This window comes from Myotis yumanensis, unplaced genomic scaffold (genome assembly GCF_028538775.1).
Source record: "Myotis yumanensis isolate MYYU_CA2020_CCGP unplaced genomic scaffold, mMyoYum1.0.hap1 SCAF_14, whole genome shotgun sequence".
Lineage (NCBI taxonomy): Eukaryota > Metazoa > Chordata > Mammalia > Chiroptera > Vespertilionidae > Myotis > Myotis yumanensis.
The window spans coordinates 36,349,332-36,373,909 of NW_027223765.1; the positions used below are offsets into that span (position 1 = coordinate 36,349,332).

Sequence of the window (24,578 nt, forward strand, 5' to 3'; positions counted from 1 at the left end):
ATATTGCTCCTTATTATTAAGGCAAGGTGTATCATTTGTAAGTTCCTCACTGCTAGAGACAGGAGCAGAAGTTCAATAAAGGCCCAAACCGGTTTGGCTCAGTGGATAGAGCGTTGGCCTGCGGATTGAAGGGTCCCAGGTTCGATTCTGGTCAAGGGCATGTACCTTGGTTGCGGGCACATCCCCAGTAGGAGGTGTGCAGGATGCAGCTGATCGATGTTTCTCTCTCATCGATGTTTCTAAGTCTCTATCCCTCTCCCTTCCTCTCTGTAAAAAATCAATAAAAATATATTAAAAAGAAAAAAAGAAGTTCAATAAAGGTTGGTGACTAGTTGTCCTAATTCCATTCCAAATAATGTATATAGTAACCAAGGCACTTTCCCTATGTCTTTGTCAGTCAGGACACGATGCTATACAACCTCACTTTCCCAACCTTAAATATGTACACACTTAACACACACACACACACACACACACACACACACACACATCACACAAATAAAAATGTGCATTAGGCAGATTTCAAATGTATACCAGACAGAAGATTTCAGTTAAGTTATATAGTTACTGTACTATAAAAGTTACCATAAATTGATAATATCGATAGAAATCTGGTACCAGCAATTTTTTACATTAATCTGGTTTGAGTAAATCTCCATAGTACATGATAAATAAAATATTTTAAATACATGGCATTATTTATCTTCTACACATTCCACACTGGGATTTTATTACCCTGGGGTTATGCATGTGATAATTTATAAGGTATAATACAATCTACAGATAGAATAAAATAAGTGAATAATTTGAAAATACATTTTTAGCAGCATATTTTTCTCCACATACATTATACAACATTTTAACATAAAGCAGATATTAGCAGATAAGTGTACTTACTTAATACAATTTTGTATTTACTCAGGAGGTCAATGGAAAGAAACAATGAAGTAATTTTTATGAAAATCTGAAATATCATACTAGCTGCAGGCTTAGATGACTTTTAGCATGTAACTTATCTTGATATTTTATTTTAACTGCTTATTATCCACCAAAACTGAGATATAGAGATAAACTTTGGGAAATCACAGAGAACTTTTCAATTAAGCTGATATTAGCAGGAGAAACTTTCACTGTGAAAACTAGTGGATTGGATGACTTTTCATGACGCTGTAGTTTAAAAATGAAGACTTCACATCAGATTCAAGGTTGTCTTCTAAAAATTTTGATGCTAACAGGGCAAGCCCTTTTTAAAAGAAACAATTTCTAATAATTTTTTGTTTACTTCATTCATCCACTTACCCTTCAACCAAGCCACTTACCTCAATTACCTATAATTGTGATTCACTCCTGAATAGTGTCCCACATCTTTCTTACTTCCCCTTTTATAAATATGAATAAAGGTTTCCTAAACTTACTGCTTAAATATATCTAACTTTCTTTATGATAAATATATCTAACTTTTAAATAAATATCTCTGCTGTTATCTGTACACTATTTCCTACTTTGTCATCCTAGAAAAAATGATCCCTGACTTGAGATCTCTCTCTTCCTCTGTAAAGACAGATGAAAGGAACTATTTAAAGAACAATGCTATTTCTTTTTGTATCAGACTTTTTCAGTATTCATACTGAAATAATCATTGCTCATATATTCAGAAAGGTTTGAGATACATACCTGCATTGTCTTTGCAGATACTAGAAGAGTTACTATTCTCATTACTTTGGTATAGGTGCTGAGTTCTAGTCTCTTGGGGTACAGATGATGTTTGAGTCATCCCTTCTTCCAAGGCTTGCTTTATCCAGCGCTATAATGGGAAAAGAACCAGGAAATTATCAATAATTATTTAAAACTATTAGTATATCTATTTCAAATGCATTAACCAGGTCATTCATTACATATCAACTGGCGAGAGATGCAAACCAACGCACTCATTCAGTTCCATAGTCAAGTATTTTTTCTTCTTGTGTTTCAGCATATTGGAATATTACCCATCAATTCCTTTTACTGGGCAAAATTGAGAAAACCTAGATTACACATAATGAGATCTCATTAAAAAACCGAAACCAGTGAAAAATGATTACTCAACTTTTCATACTGCTTAGAATGGGGAAAGTGGAAAGAGATAAGAAGAAATCTTAGCATTTATTTAAGAGATTGATCATATAGGATGAAAGTAGCACATAAAATAAGTGCCAAGAAGGAAGATAAAAGAACACCTCTTCACTACAGGTACCAAAATACTTCTAAAAGGTCTACTCTCAGATGGAATATCCTGCTAATTTTTCTCTTCCTATCAAGTAGTTGGTTAAATTATGCATAAATAATGCAAATAACCATAATAAATGATCTGTAGAAATAAAAAAGGGGAAAAGCCACATTTTTTTTTAGTGAATACTGGAATCTAAATGATGAAAAATAAATTAAGATCAGGAAGTAAGCCTACAAAGATTAGGATTGTAAAACTACTCATCCTGTGGAAGAGAGAAAATTTCTTATCTGTAATTGTGTTCTCTTAAGATACACAGTTGTAGGTTGCTCACCACTGTGTGGCTCTCCTGCCCTGACATAAGACAGATCAAATTTTGATAAACATCAATTTCTGAGTAGGACCCTCCCCCAAATAGGAAAATCAAAGGTGTTTATAATTTCACACCTTTAGAGAACAAGTATTACAGGTAAGTAAATATTCTCTTCACTAAAGAGAGGAATTTTAATAGATTTGCCTAATTAGAAACGTAAGAAACAATTATTTTCTAGGGAATAATTTCTAGGAAAATTTCACCAAGAAAAATTTTATATCTTGTAAATGGCATTGTGGACTGCCTGCCAAATAAAACTAAAATAAAGTTTTAAACATGAGGAGAAAAGAGTGAATAAGAATATAAAAAGATCTCCACAATCAATTGAATCACATCAGCATTGTAGAATATGACCAGGTCTCTGAAAAGCCCAGATAAGACCAAGAATGAACTCTTTTATACACAGAATATTGATGTAAAGATGAACCATCAGAACCACAACTCCTTATGACTTAGAGAAGAACTTAGAAGTCCCTTGTCCAAAGCACGTAGTGTACAGATGAAGAAAATTAGGATCAGGAGGAAATGATTGTAAAATCCTTCATTATAGATACCTTTAGTACAAGTTTTTCTTTTCAGAGCAGATGACAGGACTTAATTGGGGTTACTGTGCTTTCCTCCAAGAGAAAAGTAGATGCACCCATAAAAGAAGTTACATTCTGGATTTGATAACCAAAAAAAGGAAAAATAAAACAAGGATAGGGGCATTCTAAGGAATAAGATGCTGCTATGGTTGGATATAAGATCAAACACAGCAAATATGATCTAACCTATGCCTCCTGGCCCTATTGTATGTCTACACAGTTATTTTATGGCTCATAAAAAAGAATCATGAACATCTGTATCTAACAAGTTCAAATCACCCCTATAGCTAATAAATTAACATTACATAGCCCCATCCCTGAGTCCCAGCTATGGTTAAGGTCAAAAGAACATTTCTTCCTTCTCTAAAACTCTGTATTACAGAACTTTTTAGGAAGCTCAGAGATGAGAGGGAGAAATATTTTAAAGAATAAAGAGCAAGAAAGTAACTTCGGTTTTAGTTCAAAGATCTGTGTTGAAACTTGGCCATGCCTTTTACTAGCTGCCTAACTCCGGGCAAGTTACTGAACCCCTCTAAGTCAAAGCTTCTGATTTATAAATTGAGGCCAATAATCCCAACTTCACAGGGCTGTCATGTAGGCTAAGTGAGATATTGTATGTGAAGAAAGTTTGTAGCAGAGTACTGAGTACAAATGATCACTGAGGACTTGTTCAGCTGAATTTCAATGCTATATATAGAGATAGAGATTAATAACCTTCCAGTGCATACAATGAAATATCAATGCAAAGGACAGTGTTTCATTTTTCAGTCAGGATGGTTTTCTAAGAAATCCGGGAGACCAAATGCCATACATATATTATGCCTTCAAGGTAGGTTTAGAGAAGATTTAGAGAACAAGGAAGGATACTACTTGAAAGACTTCTTAGCCACTTATAAATGCTTCCATTCTAAAATAAGAAGTGAAGCAAGATCCAACAAAAGACATACATACCATAACATGCTTTTTAAGAACTATGATTTGATTTACTTTAGAAACTCCAGGGAGATCATAAAATATTCTGTCAAATACTCTAAAAGTCTGGGTGCAAATATACATATACAACTTTACGCTGTTTTTTACTTAAGAGGCCTGTACCTCCTTTAATTAGATATGAAACAGTAGGCCTATTAATAATATACACTGTTCCAACTAAATCCCACGGAGGATGGTTTTTCTCATCTACCTGTTTAACCTACATTCTTCTCTAAGGCATCTTCAGACATTTATTACAATTTTGTTTAATCACAGAAATCTTAGGTTCTGCATTAGATTAATACTTTCTAACCAATCTACAAATGACTCGTCTCCATTCCCACCCAGGGTAAAGCTGAGTTTGACTGCTAGATAAAAGCCTCAATTTTATTAGTTTTGCCCCATAAAAAACCACATTCTGGTTTTGTAATGTAATTTTGGTATGTCAACAGCAAATCTTAAAGCTGTGATTTGAACTTAGTTCAGACCTAAACTTAAATAAATAAGACCCAATTTAAGTAAGGTAATTTTACTATGATAATTCAGAGTACATAGCCTGAATTCCTGAATACTGGTATGACACACATAGATGAAAAGTGCCTGTGCAGAACCTGTATATAACAAGACTAAGGATAGACAGACACATTTGGAGAATATAACATGAACATGAATTAAATGGGATTTCTATCTGTTGCCAGTAGAGATATAAAGATGAGCCAGATATAAGCCCTAAGCCATAACCTGGGAAAAAGAGCTCTAAGAAGTAGATTTTCTATGAAATTTTAAGTTTTATTTCTATACGTTTTTGGTTTTCACAGGACTCTGCTAGTTGGAAAAGCAAGATGGGAATAGAAAGACCATAACCCAGCATCAGAATAATCAAGGCATCATTTCAGAAGCTAGTCTATACTATTTACAATTCAGACTTCACTACTAATCTGTACTAAATAACTGTCTAACCTTCATAAAGGACCAAAATAGGAGATTCTAGAATCTGGCTTGATAAGATGCTTCAACAGTTAACATTCTTAGAAGTCTAGTAATCTGTTATTGCATTATCTATAAACCATTTTGCAAAGATATCATGGTCAAATTGCACTTTAGTTCTACTTGGGAATTTCCCCCAAATAAACCAGTAAGTGACTCAAATACTTAGTAGGTAAGATGTATGATTAGGAAAAGACTTTCTTCAGTGTATACTGCTCATTCGGTGGTAGGGCCCTTCCTTTGTGCACAGATCCCTGTTGCCCTCCTCCCCTCCATATCCCACACCACTCTGGCTCTTCTTTTGTAACCCCCCTCCCTCCAAGAAATAATTTCTGCTCTTTGGGGAAAGAGAAAAGCTTTAAGTTTGGAGGAGTCAGGGAAGACCTGCCTGGAGTTGGAGACTTCATCACATCAAATAATCTACATGCAGCATCCTCATGTACGTGATGCCAGTGGAGGAGGGCAATGGCAGACACTGAGGAAGGCAGCCTGAATCCAGATCTGAGGATAAGAGAAAAGGGTGTTCCAGGGAACAGACTACCTCAAAGGAAGACCAAATGAAAGGGTGTCCTATACTTCTAGAAACACAAAAACGACATTATAGTCTGAGGCAATGATCTATTCCTGAGAGACACCTTTGGAAAATATTCAGGGCTTCTGGGAATTAAGAAAGAGCATTCCAAAAACAAACAACTCAAACACTACTGCCACTAGATCCAAAAATAGTATGTAACTAGAGAGAGGAGAGACAGGAAGAGAAAGAGATAGAATGAATTTATAGTAGGTTCCATATTCACTAGGGAATAAACAATCCAACTTGTCATTTGATCAAGAAACAACAATTATGCCAATTGTAATAGGACATTTCCTCTACTCTAATTCAAATGATAATAATGATTGAATTAATTTAAAACACAATTCGATAATTTTTTACTTATGCAACAGTACTTTAGAGTACCTGGGGCCCAATCTCACTCAAAATCACAAATGGACATTTTAACCAATACCACAAGAGCACACACAGAACATCCCTCCCTTCCCAGGCATCAAATGCTGTGCGCTCTCAACTCAGTAACCTCAAGGGCTCTCTGAAGACAATAGTGAATACTCACAAACTGAGCACCAACATCGCAGTACACAACATCCGACCTTAGTCCCACTGAGTTTTGATGCATCGGTATTCAAGGTGGAACAATTAACTCATAATAAACTCACATGGGCAGAGAGTAGCTATCTGGAGAATGTGTTAGATATGTTAGGATTGCAAGCAACCTAGGTTAAAAATAAACATTGACATACCTTTTTACAGGAGCTGAATGTGCCATCAGGCAGAAGGGGCCTTCGACGCCTCTCAGGGATAAAGGGTGAGCCAAAGCGAATGTAGTGTTTGGGGGTGGTGCAAATTAACGGGGAATGGATAAGACCAGGTAACATGTTCAGGGTCGTTGCCAGTACAGTTGGGTCCGTGGTGATACGTAAAGGGCACTCAACAGGGCATTCTTGCTTCTCAGCTTTGTCATTCAACCATTCTGTAACTAGATACTAAAGCAAAAAGAGATCATCAGTTGACGCTGCAGATGTAAAAGCCAGAGGCAGCAGTGTTAGATGATAGACAAACCTCATCTAGAACTAGGACTCAAGTAGATACAGCAGCTGCAGAGAATGAATTGGGCATTCAAAATGCAAGGATGTTTCCTTCACCCTCTCTGTGACCACAAAGGGAGGAATAATTCCAGATATCAGCATTTACCTCTGCCCCAAAATTATGGGAACAAAAGCACTGTAGTAGCATGGCTTCAGCCCTCTGTGTCAAAATATTTTATTTAAAACTTTCAATTTAATAATATTTAGAGTATTTGTTTTTTTCTGGGGAGTTACAGGACCTCTCACTTTACTAAGACACAGCCCTTGCCAGACTAGACTTATGAACATGTTTTCATGACTCACCTTTTTGGTTTTGGGGTATTTAGACGCTGCACGGTTGACATGGGATCCAGTTACTGATGCCATAGTTGGGTCAGATCCTGTTAACTGCCTGTTTTCTCCTGAACTGTCTGTACTTCCAGCTTCAGTAGGAGTTACTGAACTGTTATTTCCTCCTTCTTCCAAGGCAGCTTGTGACAACTCTGCCTGCTGTGCAATGGCCTGCTTCTGACGCTTTAGTCTTTGGGCTGAACTGGTCCGGTACCGAGAAATACGACTCTTCGGTCGGGGCCTAGAAGGCTTTGCAGGAGGTGGTTTGGGGACTGGCTTTTCTATAGCAACATCCTACAACAACAGCAGAGTAAATGCTTACTAGAAATTTCTTATCAGCAAACATTCCATCTAGCCCCCTATTCCCTTTAAGCATTCTGAATGTTTACTGGTGAAAAAAGCGAGCATTTAGAAACACTAATTTCAAAAGTAATTCTTATAAAATTTAAATAGTGAAATTAGCTAAATAGGCTGTAGGTAGATGGCTTGGTTATTATTTATTTATTTATTTAGCTTCTTGTAAGTATTTATAAAATAGGTCAAAAGTCAGCTGAAGCCACCTAATTTTAGGGATCTTAGCAAAGACCATTTTCTCCTTTGTTTCTTTCCCACACACTAAGGTTTTAGTTTAAGGCTTAGAATTCAGGGCTAGGGTAGGGAAGGGAAACATGAGTTTACCCTGAGAATACTATGAAAGGGCAGCTGCATGACTGTGTTATACAGAAGGGCCAAAAGAGAAACCAAATAATTTTTATGAACTCATCACCAAGAGTTTATCTGGCAGAAACAATATGACATTTCATTCTAGTCTAAAGTGTCTGGTCATTCCAATTCTGCCTCCCTGTATCCCACAGCTGATGAAAATGGCCTTATTTAATGCAATATGAAATAAAACTGAAAATTCAAATTTTAACAATTTCTAAAAACCAGGTAACTGACATTAGCAAAAGCAAGGATGTTGAAGGCTGGAATCTTTTCTTCTCTTACCCCAGCTTGGGAAGACCTTCGGGTGTTCACCCCAATACTCTGTGGGGTGCTTGGGATGGCCACATTTGAAGCAGAGTTGCTAACTTCAGATTCAGGAGTTTCAGTTTTTGTTTCTTCCCCTACAGGTGTCTCTGAGGCATTGGTAGTAACCTCTATGTCAGAGTTGCTTTGTTCCAAGGACTGATCCCGTCGCTTCTTTCTTTTCTCCAAGTTTTCAAAAGCATGCATGATGGCTTCAACCTTCCTATCTTCCCGGGTCTAGAAAAAACACACATAGCATTAGCATAGAAGGAAGTTTCAACGGGTGGGGGGGAGGGGGGACACGACAGCATTTCAGAAATATTATTTATGAAAATTTATAGACATTTACAAAACTATCAGTACATATACAGTAGGTCCTTGGGTTACATCGGAGATTTGTTCCTATGGCACAATGTAATGCAATTTTTGCCGTAAGTTGGAACCCACCTACATAAGCACCTATGTCACTCACATGGAGCACATACACAGCAGTAATAAAGTGAAACAGTAAAAAAAATTTAAAAGAAAGATAACAATTCTGACCTTTACTTGTGGTAAATAAATAATAAAAAGCATAAAGCACATATGTACATACGTCAAAATGACGGAACTTTTTTTTTTTTAATATATGGGAGATAGTGAGGTAACCACGAAATGACATACGTTGAGTCCGACATAACCCGAGGACTGTCTGTATCTTGTAAAATAAAACATAAAAACTAAAAATAAAGTATTTAATTTTAAAAAATATATATTTTATTGATTTTTTTTACAGAGAGGAAGGGAGAGAGAGGGATAGAGAGTTAGAAACATCGATGAGAGAGAAACATCGATCAGCTGCCTCCTGCACACTCCCCACTGGGGATGTGCCTGCAACCAAGGTACATGCCCTTGACTGGAAATCGAACCTGGGACCCTTCAGTTCGCAGGCCGACGCTCTATCCACTGAGCCAAACTGGTCAGGGCAGTATTTAATTTAAGTGTTAGAATTTTAAAGGAAGGTCAAACCTTAACTTTTCAAACAAGGCCAGCTATCCTGAAACTTTAATATAAAAGAAAAACAGTCATCAAAACCAATTACTTCTCTGCATTTTCAGAGTTCAAAATAACCAAGTAGATTTTCTTGAACTTCTTCTGAGGGACAGAAATAAACATGGATGCCCTAACTGGTGTGGCTCAGTGGATAGAGCGTCGGCCTGCAGACTGAAAGGTCCCAGGTTCGATTCTGGTCAAGGGCATGTATCTTGGTTGCGGGCACATCCTCAGTAGGGGGTGTGCAGGAGGCAGCTGATCGATGTTTCTCTCTCATCGATGTTTCTAACTCTCTATCCCTCTCCCTTCTTCTCTGTAAAAAAGCAATAAAAAATATATATTAAAAAAAAAAAAGAAATAAACATGGATGGTTTCAGCAAAAAGTAAGAGTTTTGAATCCATATGACTGATAGGGATTTTTAAATGTCAAAACTCACACAAACTTAGGAAAATTCCTCTAAGTTAGCCCCAACAGACACATTTTGTTTTGACCAGACAGTTTTTTGGAAATGAAATTGTTAGTAAGAAGCTTCTAAAGACCATCATCGATAATAGGCACTAGACAACTGCTACGTTAATAAAATTGACTTTATGAAAAAAAAAATCCAAATTATAATGTGCAGATGATGGTATAGTATGTTGTCAAAGAAATGAGATGATACAAACTCAGAAGAGAAGGGCTTCACATACTATAGGTAGTAGGAGTCAGCTCTAACAAAAGGATGTTATGGGATACCCACCCTCCTGCTATGAGCTGGGTTCTCCTGGTCATCTGTAACCTCTTCTTTTTCTTCTTCTGCCTTTTCTTCTGGATTGTCTATTTCCTTTAAGATAGAGGCAATATTTAGCTGTACTCTTAAGCTTTGGGACAAAAATCACCCCCTGACCCTCCAATAGCTTAAAACTCTCTAGAAACAATTTCTAGTGCTTGATAGTGTTACTCATGTGGGGCCACATGGTAAACACAGACCAGCCCCATTCTCTGGACTAAAACCTGGAAAGTAGGTAAAAGGATATTCTTGACATTGTTTAAAAAAAAGAGAGGCCCTAGTCAGTGTGGCTTAGTTTGTTGGGCGTTGTCCCGTGCACCAAAAGGTTGCCAGTTCAATTCCTAGTCAGGGCACAGGCCTAGGTTTTGGGCTTGATTCCTGGTAGGGGGTGTGCAGGAGGCAGCCAATAAATGTTTCCCTCTCACATCGATGTTTCTTTCTCTCAAAATCAATAAAAATATTTTTTTAAAAAGAGAGAATGAATGGAACGAATGAACATGCACCCACCTTGATATGAAGGGCATTAAGTGTTACTATAGATCCCTACATAAAACATGTGTCAACCTGAGATCCTCTTCGTTTGGAGATGATCAATACCATAGCAACACCCTCTGGCCAAGTAACATTACCTCATGGTCACTGGATAAAGTCACTTTCTCAGCAGGAACTTGTTCTGCTTGTGGGTTGGTATCCTCCTCTACAGTCTCATTCTGCTGCTCCATCTCTAGCTCTTTCCGCCGTGCTTTTCTCCGTCTTGTCTCTGCTCCAACGATGGGTAGGCTTGGAGGAGGTGGGAGTGGCAGTTCTGCAGCATTGGGATTCCTTTTCTGTATAGGGCAATTCCGGTTCCCCTTGTGACATGCACAGTCTACTTTATAATTACTGCTCCAAAGAAACAAATAAAAGTGCCTGTCTCAGTAACCTTGAAAATCAGTTATATTACCCATTCATTCTCTTAAAATATTACTACAGTAATTTCTTCTTGTATTATGTGTGATTAAGTTAAACAGAGACATTAGAGAGTCCTATGAGTACTTTCAATATTCTGTATGTCTACAGAACCCCAACTTTTCCCACTGACCTATGGTCAATGGAAAGAAAAGAAAGCCCCCACTAAATTCAGTTCTCCCAACTGTCTTTATGCTACTGAGTGAGCAATGAATCAGTGAAAAATTCTAAAGTGGCTATACTTATCTTTTGTCTACATCCGCCACTAACTTTTTTACCCACTAATTCCCCACTTATTATTATTATTTTTTCTTAAATATTTTTATTGATTTCAGAGAGAGGAATGGAGAGGGAGAGAGAGAAAGAAACATCAATGATGAGAGAGAATCATTGATCAGTTGCCTCCAGCACACCCCACACTGGGGATCAAGCCCGCAACCCCGGCGTATGCCATTCACTGGAATTGAACCCGGGACCCCTCAGTCCACAGGCTGATGCTCTATCCACTGAGCCAAAATGGCTAGGGCCCTACTTATTATTAATACCTTTTATTATACATGTGCCAAACATCAATTTATAACCTTTTTTGCCTAAAAGGACCATGGAAGAAAAATCATCCGTTTTATAAAACCCATCACATATTCATCTGTGATTTGCCATATCTGTTTTTCTGTATTGTCATATATAACTAGATTACATGATTTGAGTGGATGGGGTGAACCTTTAAATTCTCATTCTATATGACCCCTGGCATAATTGCTGTGTGCATACAACTGATGCTGTCTCAATTTTCAGGAATGTCATACCTACCCATTTTTTGCTATTCTTGCTATAAAGGTATAAACTAAAATACATTTGGTTAGCAGACTATTGAGCAGTTTAATACTATGTATCTATGTCTCATAAAACAAACAAACAACGCCCAAAATCTCTTTCCCTCCAGAATTTCTAAGCAGAAAAATGCAATACTCGTGAAAAGATTAGTTAAAAAAGAGAAAAATGTTTAGAAACAAAAGCAGACCTAATAGCTTAATATGTAAGATAAGGTCATTCATGTTAGGAAAGGTTTTAGAGGTCTTACCAGTTACTGTACTCATAATCAAATGCTATGGTGACTTCAGCATCCTTGGTGATAGCAGACACAGCATAGATACACAGGTGAATCATCCCATCTGCAATCATGTGTCGCACCTGTGTGAATAGCACTTATGATTGATGATTTATCACAAAGACCAAAAATTCTCCAAAAGAAAAAAAACGTTTTATACAAATAATTTATCCCCAGTTAGAGTTATAGTAGTCTTAACTCTATCATCTCATTTGTAACTATTATATAGTAACTGTTTGAAAATGTATGATACCTCAATAAACCTCAAGATGTTAGAAATCAAGGTACAACCACTATTTTATATATTAAAGCTGTTTTCAGAGAATTAAAATTTCTTAGCCTGAAAGAAAACTCCTGTGGAGTTTCTTGCTTTATTTGATATGGTTGCACTGATTAATCAATTCTAAAAATGTCTAGAAGCACTATTAACCATATAGCTTAGTTTGGACCCAACGACATCTTCTACTATATGGTAACTTCTTTACTATAAACTCTTTGACTTCTTATCCAGTCTAGCTCTTTCTCTTAAATGCTTTTCCCACTTCTTCCTCTCTAAAGAATTCATTCCTTGCCCCCATCCTGTCAGAATAAAAGCATCATTACTTTTGTTTTTGTCTTCTTTTACAATTAAAGATCATAACCATTATCTACAGACCTTAACCTGGGTGAAGTTTTCAGATTGTTTCTTCAGTAGACTTATTCTATTCTTTGGTGATTCCATTAAAAGAGAAGTTGCTACAGAAATCTTACCTCTGCATTTGGTGTACATGATCTTCTGATGAACCGAGCATCATTACCGAAAGTACGTGCATCCACACACATCTCTACACCATTGAATTTTGAGTAGAAGAGCACAAAGGGGTATGGTCTAGGGATATAATTAAAAATTTCTGTAATTCTCAACACAAATAAAAAGGCCACCCCGTTGATTTCAAATATAAAGCACATGCTGACAGAAGCAGCAGTAGTCTTTTGCAATGCCTACACTTGGAAAATATCACATGCTTGTCTGCTTTTGATTAAAGAATAAGCACAAAGCAAGGAATGCTTGGCCTGGAGTCATTACACTTTATACATTAAATAGTTTGCAGACTTATTAACACTTCTCTAGCAACGGCAGACATGAATGAGATTATTTGAGCTGTAATCTTTTCCCCAAGAGAGTATCCTATCAACCAGACTGGTTTTTATAGCGATACGGCTCAGCCAGGCCCACTTTAGCCCTCACTGCTCACAAAATGATATTCTTACTTTTTGAAGAAATGCCCATTGACCTCAAACTGCTGTCGTAACATGACTTTCCCTCGATACTCTATTATAAGAGTGTCCAAAGCCAAATCTCGTGCAGCCCTCAGGATCTTCCGGTGCTTTTGAACACGAGTGACTCTTCCCAACTGTAGCTGAATAAAACCAGAGTATTAACATTAGATAGCAACAACAGCAGCATCTTATATATAATAAAAGCCTAAAGCGACTGTTTTGGCAAAACGACCAGAATGACCAGTTGCTATGATGTACACTGATCACCAGGGGGCAGACACTCAACAGAGGAGCTGACCCCTGGTGGTCAGTGCACTCCCACAGGGGGAGCGCTGCTCAGCCAGAAGCCAGGCTTACAGCTGGCGAGTGCAGTGGTGATGGCAGGAGCCTCTCCTGCCTCCATGGCAGCATTAAGGAGCGGTGAGCTAAGTGGTAAGGACCAGTGAGCAGACAGGTGGTAAGGAGTGACGGGTCCCCTGAGGGGTCCTTGACTGCAAGAGGGCACAGGCTGGGCTAAGGGACCCCCCCCACCCCTGCTCAAATTTCATGCACCGGGCCTCTAGTGTGGACAATATTTCCTAACTGAGGAAAAAACACCAATGCTTTTAGGATGTATTTGTATATATTATTTAGCTCAATGATCAGGAATTTTTTTCATATATTTTTATTGATTTTTAGAGAAGAAGGGAGAGGGAGAGAAACATCAATGAGAGAGACTCATTGACTGGCTGCCTCTTGCACGCCCCCAACTGGGAATTGAGCCCGCAACCTGGGCATGTGCCCTTGACAGGAATCGAACCCAGGACCCTTTAGTCCTCAGGCTGACATTCTATCCACTGAACTAAACCAGCTAGGGCTATGATCAGAAATTTTTGAGTTGATGAAAGGTCAGTACTTCTAGGAAAAGGACTCCATGTAGTGAACCTGCCACATTCCCTCACACCTTCACAGCTTAATTTGGGCCCAATAACATCAAGAAAAGATACAAGTCTAGCCAGAGGGGCTACGTGGTTGAGCGTCGATCTATGAACCAGGAGGTCATGGTTAGATTCCCAGTCAGGGCACATGCCCAGGTTATGGGTTCTTCTCCGGTAGGGGACTTGTGGGGAATAGCCAACTGATGATTCTATCTCACCATTGATCTTTTTTCTCTATCTGTCTCTCCCTTCCTCTCTGAAATCAATGAAAATATATTAAAAAAAAAAATCCAAGAAAAATGCGTAATTATGGTTTTAGTGGTCTATTTCTAATATAAGAATGGGAGGAGGGAGAGAGAGCTTAGCTTTCTATTTAGCTTAATAATTCCTACTGAGGCTGCATAAAATTTCCTATCTTAATTTATATATTTTTAATTAATCAAGGTAGTCTAAAAATATGTAACTGAATAGTGTCCAGTTACTGTAACTCCCCCCAACCACTACTGATTTTTAAAAAAATATATTTTTTATTGATTTCAGAGAGGAAGGGAGAGGGAGAGAGAGATAGAAACATCAATGATGAGAGAGAATCATTGATTGGCTGCCTCCTGCACGCCGCACACTAGGAACAGAGCCCACAACCCAGGCATGTGCCTTGACCAGGAATTGAACCATGACCTCCTGGCTCATAGGCAGGCGCTCAACCACTGAGCCATGCCTGCCAGGCTGATTTTTAGAGAGTGGAAGGGAGAGGGGAGACAAGAGGGAGAAATATCGACGTGAGAGAGACACATTGATTGGGTACCTCCTGCATGTGCCCCGACTGGTGCCAGGGATCCAGCCTGCAACTGAAGTGTGTGCCCTTGCCCAGAATCGAACATGCGACCATTCAGCTGGCGGGTCAACACTCTAACCACTGAAGCAAATCAGCTAGGGCAACTATAACCTGCTTTTGGTTAAAGATGCTCTAAGTCAGCAGTTCTCAACCTGTGGGTTGCGACCCCTTTGGGGGTCAAACGACCCTTTCACAGGGGTCGCCTAAATACAGCCTGCATATCAGATATTTACATTACAATTCATAACAGTAGCAAAATTACAGTTAATGAAGTATCAATGAAAGTAATTTTATGGTTGGGGGTCACCACAACATGAGGAACTGTATTAAAGGGTCGCGGCATTAGGAAGGTTGAGAACCATTGCTCTAAGTCCTTGTAAATTTGAAAGATATGGTAATTCCAATATAAACCCTCTTCCTGAGTTCTTAAAAATCAACTACTTTGAGCCATTAATCCTTTTATCCTTACCTGCATTTGGGAACCAATAACTGTATTATTGCAGGCCAATTCAGTCTTATTGATAGTGTCTAAAATAGCAGGTTTGCCCACAAATTCCTTGCTAGAATGTAGATGTTGTTCAAGGGCATTCTGTACATCTGCACTGTACTGATTAGTCAAAGCTTCTTCATACTGATCAGTCCATAGTCTTATCCGATTTTCCCATCCCTCAGTTGTATTCTCATCTAAATTCTGTGCTTCAGAAGGAGAATTCTGTAGAAAACAAAGGTAGGTAGGTTAGCAGAGCCCATGAATAAAAATGGGAGGGGGGGAAAAGAGGCTGAGTCTCAGAAAATTTGTTTTTTAAGTGGCAGTTGGTGTGGCATAAAAGAGTAATGCCTGGGAGTCAGGGGATCTGGTTTCATTACCAATGAGCAGGGAAGCCTTAAAAAAGCTCAGTTTTCCTCATTTCTAAAGTGAGAAATTAATCTGGATCATACTTCTATCCCCATCACTGTAGTTTTATGACCATCTTTAAGTCATAAAAATCAAGTTAAGAAGAAAATTTTCATGAAAATGAACAAGAGACCTCTCAAATATCACATCACTTAAATTTAAGTATTTCTTGGACATCTATATTAGTGTGCCAGCCCAAATTGATAGTATTTTACTTCTCTCCAGGAGAATGTTTTTGTTTTTGTGTGACTTATGTTCATTATACAATTATTACATGTTCACTTGAAATATACATGTGACCCAAAAAAAATAAATAACCCATCATCTCATTTCCCATAGAAAAAGCTGTCATTCTGGAGTGTATCTTTCTAACACTCTATTTTCAACAGTTTCAATAGCCACACTTTGAAAAGCTGAGGTGAGGAGAGGGGGTGGGTAGGTAGAGTTTGAAAAATGCTGAGAGTACTTTACTATGCTTCTCTAGGGAAAACCATTGCCCTCTATGGTGACAGTACTAAGAAAATATTATTATATCACATAAGCATTATCCTAAACAGTTTTTTGTGTGCTTGAGCTACAGAGACAGAGTTTAAGTTTGACACATGCTCTCCTCTCTAGAGCTCAAGACTTAAGGTACCATCAGAAAACAAAACAAATAATTGTGATGATGTCATATTAGTGATGATTAGAAGGAAAAGACAGTATAGTAACAAAGCTACTCATAAATAATGTCCACCTAAACTTGCAAAAACAGGCATAAGAAAATTAAACGTACTTTCATGAATGATATAGACAACATTTATACCTACTGGTAACAATTGCTTTCTTTCATTTTTGTGTCACTGGTTTTAACTGACTGTTGTCTACCATCCTTTCCCCACGAAAGGAAAAGGAAAACATCAATATGACTGTTTTTTACATTTCATCCTAGAGTCCAAAAGACTGAACAACAAACAAAGGATCTAAGAAACACCTAAGACCAACAACACACTGAGAACAGAATTTCATCTGCTTGAGATGTCAGTAACAGCTGAGATAAAAAAAAAAGTACAAAACCTAAGACTTAAGGGTGCTTGCTTATAAGACTGAGAATTATGGATGCCCAAACAGTATTCCCAAGTTTAAGCAACCAGTAGGGATCACTAAACTTTTGACTTATTAAACTCAATGTATATGGGAAGTCTTTGCCACAGAATCATGTTATTCATTGATACAACTCTATCTAATCTGCTGTCCCATTCTTCTGGGTACTGAACACCCTATCTCAGTAAGTTTAGAACAGTGGTTCTCAACCAGAGGTAATTTGCCCTTAAGGAGATATTTGGTACTATCTGAAGTCATTTTTTATTATCACACCTATGTGTTATTGGTACTAGTGAGTAGATGCCAAGGATGTTGTTAAACAGCCTACAATGCAAAAAACAGCTCCCTTCAACAGCCCAAGAATTTCTTGGTTCAAAATGTCAGTAGTGTCAAAGTTGAGAAATTTTGAGTAGTCTCCAAGTAGGAAAGTGCCTGACTGTGGGATTAAAAATCCAAATGACAGATTCTTTCCATTCTTATAGCTATCACCCAGAACTTTGGTGAAGTTCTTAATAATGAATTGAGTACAAAATTTGCAACTCAACTTAAAATTCTGGTATGAGAATGAAAATAAACTGACTAGTATTTTTTTATTGTATAAATTTTAGCATGTTTATGGGACTGTGTGTCAACATGTCAAAATAACAAGCAATATTTGGGGTTTATGTGTAGTTTTCTGGAGAGTTGGTCAACAGCTTTCAAAACATTTCAAATCTCTAAAGACAAATTATAATAGCTGATAAAATAGAAAAGGGCTTAATAGCTAGGATAAGCCTTTGTCTGTTCTATAACTCTATTTAAAGGCTCCCTGTAAGCAAAGGAGACAAAAATAAAGGGGCAGTTAAAGCAAACTTGGCCCCTTGAAGGAGATAATAATTAAGTTGTGTTCTAAGGTATCTCAAGACTCTGATGCTCTTGGGCTCTAAGTCTTCTTCCCATCTCTTCTACAGATATGTACCAGTCTATTTATAGGTGTATACAAGGCAAGGTCTTCAAATTTTAGATAAAGTGCCACCTGTAATCTTTGTTAACATCAGTCATGTTGTACTCCATATATATATACACATATATATCCTAATAAAGCTTATCTTCACTAAAATATTTTAATGTTTTTCCCATATAACAGTCAATAGGAAAGATTCTGCTTTTATATCATTTATATGTTTAGGGATATGAATACTTATAGGGAAATACCAGATAGTACAATCAAATCTCCTTTGGGCAAATTCTGTTTTTGTCATCCAGTACCTAAAGTCCATTGCACATAATTTCTCTATTCTCCAACTGTTACCCCAAATCATGCCTCATAAGCTCTTTTATTTGACAACCGAAGAAAAGAAACACATCAGCCACCGGAATCTTCTATATCAAATAAATATGCCAGAAGAAAACAGTTAAAATGTAAGTAATTCCAATAAGAGTAGGTCCTATCAATAAATACCACTTTCCTACTGATGAAAATTATCCTCCCAACTGGTGACTAAAGTCCACATGGTCCTAGGGTAGGTACATAAGAGATCTTATTTTACCAGAAAAACCTCACTCCTGAGGTTGAGGCCAAACACAATAACAGAACATATCTGCCTCATTTTATTTGGCAAAATGTCACTTACCCCCAGAAAAGCAGCTAATGAAAAACCAACAAATGAAAGCTAATTACAGAAAGAGAAAATATTTCAGAAAATGGCCAAGAAAATCTACTTTGGAGAAAGGCTCTATGAAAACCAATGGCAACAATTACAAACTAACAAAAAGTAGAATCCAAGATTCCCAGACCATCAATGTCAGGAAAGAAGCTAACCAAAATGCAAGATCACAGTGAAGTAAAACACAGCATCAGGGAAGAATACCCCTTACCTTCATCCGCAAGGACTTCCGGGATCCCTCTCGAAATGCCTATCCCAAAGAGGAAAACAAGTAGAACAAAACAAAACTTGGTACCAAGAATGACAGTTATACCTATCTGAGACTAAAACTAAGGCAAGAACTAGTGTTCTAGCCTGTCCCCCTTTCCCTAGGTAACAAATATAATTGAATTCCCCACACTATTATCAAGAATAGGGGGTAGCTCAAGGAGAGTGAACTCTGCGGCTAACTCCAGTACTTCCCATTGTGAAACTAGGTAATTAACAGGGAAGAGCATGCATCACTTAAATCCTATATACACACCTAACACTAAAAGAAAAAGTAAATTAAAACGTTAAGTAAGGTGGCAGATTTACCAGTTTTGAAATTAAGAAGGAAACAAAGACCAATCCCCTTAGCAAGGGATGGGCAAGTCACCTAGGAGCAACAAAGTTGCCATGATGGGGAAGAAAGAACACAAAACAGAAGAGGTTTCTCCTAGAATACAGGAAAGTGACCACAACACTGAGGAAGCCTAGACCATTCAAGAGACATTTCCTAACTTTTTGAAACAAGGAAATAAATCAATCCAATGACATGAAGTAGGCATGTACCAGGACAAGAATTTCAGACTACTTTGGGCTGAGGAGGCAGGGAGATACTGTAAGGATAGTGGAAGCCTAGACTGGAGGGTGTAGCACATATGGGCTTGTTACCAGGTGGGGCTAGGATTTCATACCTGGGATGGGGCTTGGAGGAGAAGAAACTTTGTGCCAGTTGTGATGGTATGGAGTGGCAGAAGAGAGGTTGGTCTACATGTTGACAACAGATTAGCCGATTTTTGCAAGTAGAGCAAAAGTGGCCCTTCAAACATCTGGATCAAATTCTTAAAAGAATTTTGGTGCATTCTTGGTCCAAAATTTGAGCTATTTCAGACATATTTCTATTTAAGATACTTTACCCTCCATACCTTGATTTTCTTTGTCTTTGGTGCTGCACGACCCTTTTCTGGACTCTTTTTCCGCTTCTTGGGTTTGGTTCTTCTAACAGTTAAGGTGATGCTTGTAGGTGTGTGCTGTGTTGCTGTATACAACACAGTGGAAGGAGAAAGCTCCTCATCCCAGCTTTCTGTTGCACTGCTGTCCCCACCTAAAAAGGTTATTTCATAGTTCACATTATATAAATATTCAAAAGTATATTAAAGCAGCTTATTCTGATAGATTTATTCCATAATCCAGTAAGTCATTACTTCTACAACTCTGTCTGTAGAACAACATAAATACCCACCTCCCATTTGAAGACAAGATTCTTTATCATTGGCAGTAAGCAAATAAACTGTTCAATATTGTATCTATTTCTCCCCTGATAATCAGTCCCAAAGCTCCATTGTTTCAGTATGTAACATAGAAAAAGGATCTGATTTTTTGTGCTCACAAAAAATATTTTGATTGCTACAGAGCTAAAATGTCATTTATGGACATTAAGAGAATTACACAGTGGTTTTCAGAGGACTTCTATCTCTTTCCGTGAAATGAGCTAGGGACCATGGGAACTTACAGAAGGGGTTTAGACAAATACTTAAAATACAAAATATTTTATGTCAAAATATGGGCATAACACATCTTCTGCTCACCTGATATGTTGTCCTGCTTCCGCCGATGAAGTCTAATAACCTTCCCCCTGCTCATTCCCCTAAAGATGGAAAATAAACTTAAAGTAGTCCTTCCAACAGCATGCAGCACATCATCGCACACATGGGAGATGTGTCTCTGTATACACTACCCTCTTCCTCCCACCTACCAAAAGTTTCCAGGACATTAAATTTCATATCAAATTCAATAGCTTTAACATCAATCTCTCATTCCTTGTTGTCAGCAATTCTCACCTAGTGCAGAGAATTCGAGCCAAGGAGCACTAAGGAATCATCTACATTAACAAACACAAGAAAGAATACTTTGAGCTTTTCCCTACTAATAAGAAACCCTAATCCCAGCAACCCAGGCTTGAATTTAGATGGAACATGATCTTACCTGCACTTGTCACAGTTGAGAAGGAAGCCATCCTGAGAAAGACCACAAGGACACCAGGTAGGAACAGTCTCTCCTTCAGAGTTCGGGCTGTCTCCACAGCGTTCCTCTACGGGCGACGGCAGGCCATTCAGGTCAGAACGAGGGATGATCGTCTGGACAGGGGGAGAAGCAGGAGGTGTCGGAGGAGGAGGGGCTCCGTAATTATGATCCTGAAAATAAGATTTTTTAAATCAACAGTGTCCAAACACTGGCCCCTCTCTCCCCTAAAGTATGGTACATATGGAAAGAAAGAAGAAAGTAGTACCCTTCGTTTTTTGGCTTCAACCAGGAAAGTGATAAAACAAAATGCCAAGGTCAACTGGGACATAAAAACAAGAACAATGATGCAGGGCTAGACGTCCGCTGGAGGCAGGGAAGTGCAAAAGGGGCAACTTCGTCATGCTGCATATAAACATTGCAAGAAAGTCACAATGTATAAGAATGGATTACACTCCAGGAAGATCACTGCTTTGGAGAGAAACAAATGCATACTCACAGCATAAGGCAGTCCTCGACACCCATGCCTCTGAGTGGTCCCATAATTATGAGTGGAATACACGCTCTTCTCATTAACTGCTGGACTAGCCTCCACAGATTCAGGGCTGCACAAAGGCGAAAAGCAATGCATGATAGCATAACACCTAATCTTCCCTTAAACTAAAACTTAACTTCCCATTCTAACCCCTCCTCTTTCCACAACCACCAGCTACTAGAATAAAGAACTCAGTGAAATAATCTGATTAACATAACTAAGCCTATAAATAACACTACGAGTGTTATTAAATGTGGATTTGTGTGTAACATGAAGCCAGTACAGGCAGATGTCTCAAGGCAGGCACCTGGGATACAAGGTGTCCCTAATGACAAACACAAACGTACCAGCTGAGCAGGGAGTTTCCCCTAGAGAAGCCACTCTGGGCTGCTTTAGACTCAGAACTATTCTTCTTAATTGGATCTCTTAATACTTCCATGAAACCTCACATGACATTTGCAGTGAGTGAGATGATGAAAGTGCCTTCTGCACTGCCCCAGGGACCAGGCCCTCTTCCATTCACTACCAAGACTGGATACCCTGAAGAAAGTACAGGTAAAAACAATGGCATCTTATATTTATACCTCTCATCTTGATGAACCCCCAAACACCTTTCAAATATTAGAGTAATAACTTCTCATCCACCAATGACATGCAAGCATATCAAGGACACAATTATCTTACAGCTGCATGATAATACAATAGAACTTCAAAATAATCAAAACTCTACTGAGATGTTTTGTTAGTCTAATGACAACAGCAACAGTGACTACCAATTTGAATTTCCCATTATTTTCTAGGTACTGTATATATATATATTAATTAATTTACTCTACAACTACTAAACATGGTAAATAGAACCCCTTATTTACAGAAGGGTAAACAGGTATGAGTTTACACAGAGCCAGGATTTGAAACAATGTCTGACTCCAAAGCCTGTGCTCTTTCTACTCTGCTTAACTGGTTTGTAAACCAGGATAACACTGAAAGAAAATTATATGAGATCTTAAGTAACCAGGCTTAGTGAGCAGCTTGGTTTAGTATCTTTTAGGACCCTCCTTGAGTGGAAAATAAACAGTTCAGGCACAATTTATTAATATAAAAGAATTATAAATGTGTTCAAATTTAGAAATTCAACGTAATCCTTTACTTGATAATAAAAATGCAAAGGTGGCAAAGGATAAAATGTGAGTTTTAGGGGGAAAAAAAAACTTTAGTGGTTATGTTTGGCAGAATTTTGAAAGATAATGCAATTGTATGACTTTGCATAATGAATAACAGATTATGTCATTTATTTAAATTAACCAGAACAGAGACTCACAAATTAGAAACTCCAAGGACACCATGCATAACTCAACCTTAGAGATCAAAGGGTTTTGTAGGGAATCAAATAATGCATACTGTTTGCCTCAAGTAATATGTTTATTTCAATATATTAAAAATAGACAATATATAGTACTTGGCAGGAATAAAATGTGAGGTTCAATGTGGCACAATGTCAGCTGAGAAGTGAGGGATAAAAGAAAATTCTGATATATGTATCCAACTCACCCAATCATATGCTCCAAAACTGTGAGAAGGGATCTTATTAATAACAGCAAAGGTAATTTCTAGGTAAAGAAGAACTTTAGACACAGGAAAGTATTCTCTGTTAGTGAAGTGCATGCATTTTATTACTTTAAAAGAGTGTCTGCAAGATGGGAACTGGGAGGGAATAAATCAAGAATGCAGGTCAGTATACTCGAGAAAAAGATGATCTGAACATGGCTCATTGGAAGGCAATCAGCTCTGAGTATTAGGAAACAGGTGGGGTTTCCTAAATGAAACCAAAGGTAGACAAGCATTAATAAAATGAAGGCAGAATTTAGTTTCTATGATGGAAAATCAAGAGAAAGTAATTTTATACAACATTAATTTACTTGATAAACAAGTATTCCAAAGAGCTGTACATATTTTATATAAGAGATTTTGTACCACTGAACACATGGGGTGAAACATGACAGCTGTTTATTAGGAATGACCTGTGTAGTTTTGTTTTTCTTGGGGGGTGGGGAGAAGGAAAGTGACATGAAATAAAAGATGGCCATGGAGATGTAACTATGTTGGTTTTACCTTACCCATCTCCAAACTGGGTAAATATGAACATATGCAATTCATGTGCAAGTCTAGGGAATAAAAATAAAATGTATGTTTTGGAGGTTAAAAGGCCACCCCATTGCACAATACTTTCTAGTCAAGCACAGCATTTAATATAATGCTATGCATGCCAAATACTAAAATTTAAGCCCATATCTTTTGATGAGGAAACTTTGTAATTTCCATACTGGTTAGTGATTCAATACAGTTACATGTTGACAGGTAAATATAGGATATTTCTTAGGATATTCCTTGATGTATATATCAGCTCTTATCTATAATTTAAATGGATTAAAACTTAGTGTTAGGACTGCATCTCTTTATTAGCCAACCATTTAATGCAAATGTAACTATAGCCTTTTCCCCCCTTATGTTTAAATTGACAGTTGGGCACATACACAGAACCCATGCTTACAACAGATACACTCCATCAATTGTGTTCCAAGTACAATATGCAATCTGCTGCTATATTGGGAAATGTCTGAAGTGCATTTATGGCAAGACTATACATTCAGAAAAATCTTTTCTTCCTTTGTTATAGCTAGACTTTTCCCCCTATAAATATATGAAAAATGGATAATGCATAATGTTGTCATCAGCTTAAAAAAAGCATGAGGTAAAACCTAAGTTTTTTTCTTGGTTGAGTATTTTGCCCTCCGTATCAGATTTAATCTTCATACCAGTGCCTAGACTAGTAGAATATGCATGACAGTAAAATATGCATGATGAAGCATTAAAATAGGCAACAATAATTTAACAGAATGGCATATAAGCTAATTGTTGACATTCTCTTGCTTTGTAGAAATACCAAACAAATAATTGTGTAATTAGTTATGATCGCACTATCAAAAATCTGCCTGGAGATTGTGAATGAAATGTCTCAAAAAATAGAAACATTGTAGGCAAATTTTTTATGCCAGAAGTATTTCTTCTTTCTGCAATTACTTCTGGATTCCCTAGCAACATGTATGGGCAGTCATCTGTGCACTCTGGGGAAAACACCAGTTTTAGGAATAACTGTTTTTGGTATTTTTCTTATTTACT

At 37.7% G+C, this 24,578-nt stretch overlaps 1 protein-coding gene across 16 annotated transcripts in view; it reads right to left on the reverse strand.

Annotated features, from left to right (window-relative positions):
- SETD5 (SET domain containing 5) overlaps positions 1-24,578 on the reverse strand; it is an 83,333-nt gene that overhangs the window by 23,808 nt on the left and 34,947 nt on the right. For 6 of the 16 annotated variants that reach the window (XM_070390666.1, XM_070390662.1, XM_070390664.1 and 3 more), the window contains 16 exons: positions 21,746-21,938; positions 21,363-21,468; positions 20,828-21,036; positions 20,431-20,489; positions 19,768-19,946; positions 18,810-18,848; positions 15,444-15,686; positions 13,214-13,362; positions 12,713-12,830; positions 11,936-12,045; positions 10,536-10,788; positions 9,877-9,960; positions 8,084-8,341; positions 7,070-7,390; positions 6,422-6,664; positions 1,675-1,804 (listed from right to left, as the gene is read on the reverse strand). In XM_070390666.1, coding sequence (XP_070246767.1) covers positions 1,675-1,804; positions 6,422-6,664; positions 7,070-7,390; positions 8,084-8,341; positions 9,877-9,960; positions 10,536-10,788; positions 11,936-12,045; positions 12,713-12,830; positions 13,214-13,362; positions 15,444-15,686; positions 18,810-18,848; positions 19,768-19,946; positions 20,431-20,489; positions 20,828-21,036; positions 21,363-21,468; positions 21,746-21,837 — 2,593 coding nt within the window. In that variant the 5' untranslated portion in view covers positions 21,838-21,938. Of the gene's footprint in view, positions 1-1,674; positions 1,805-6,421; positions 6,665-7,069; positions 7,391-8,083; positions 8,342-9,876; positions 9,961-10,535; positions 10,789-11,935; positions 12,046-12,712; positions 12,831-13,213; positions 13,363-15,443; positions 15,687-18,809; positions 18,849-19,767; positions 19,947-20,430; positions 20,490-20,682; positions 20,724-20,827; positions 21,037-21,362; positions 21,469-21,745; positions 22,923-22,949; positions 23,215-24,578 lie in introns of those variants that run through there. The other 10 variants (XM_070390675.1, XM_070390673.1, XM_070390672.1 and 7 more) reach the window with 9 other exon arrangements.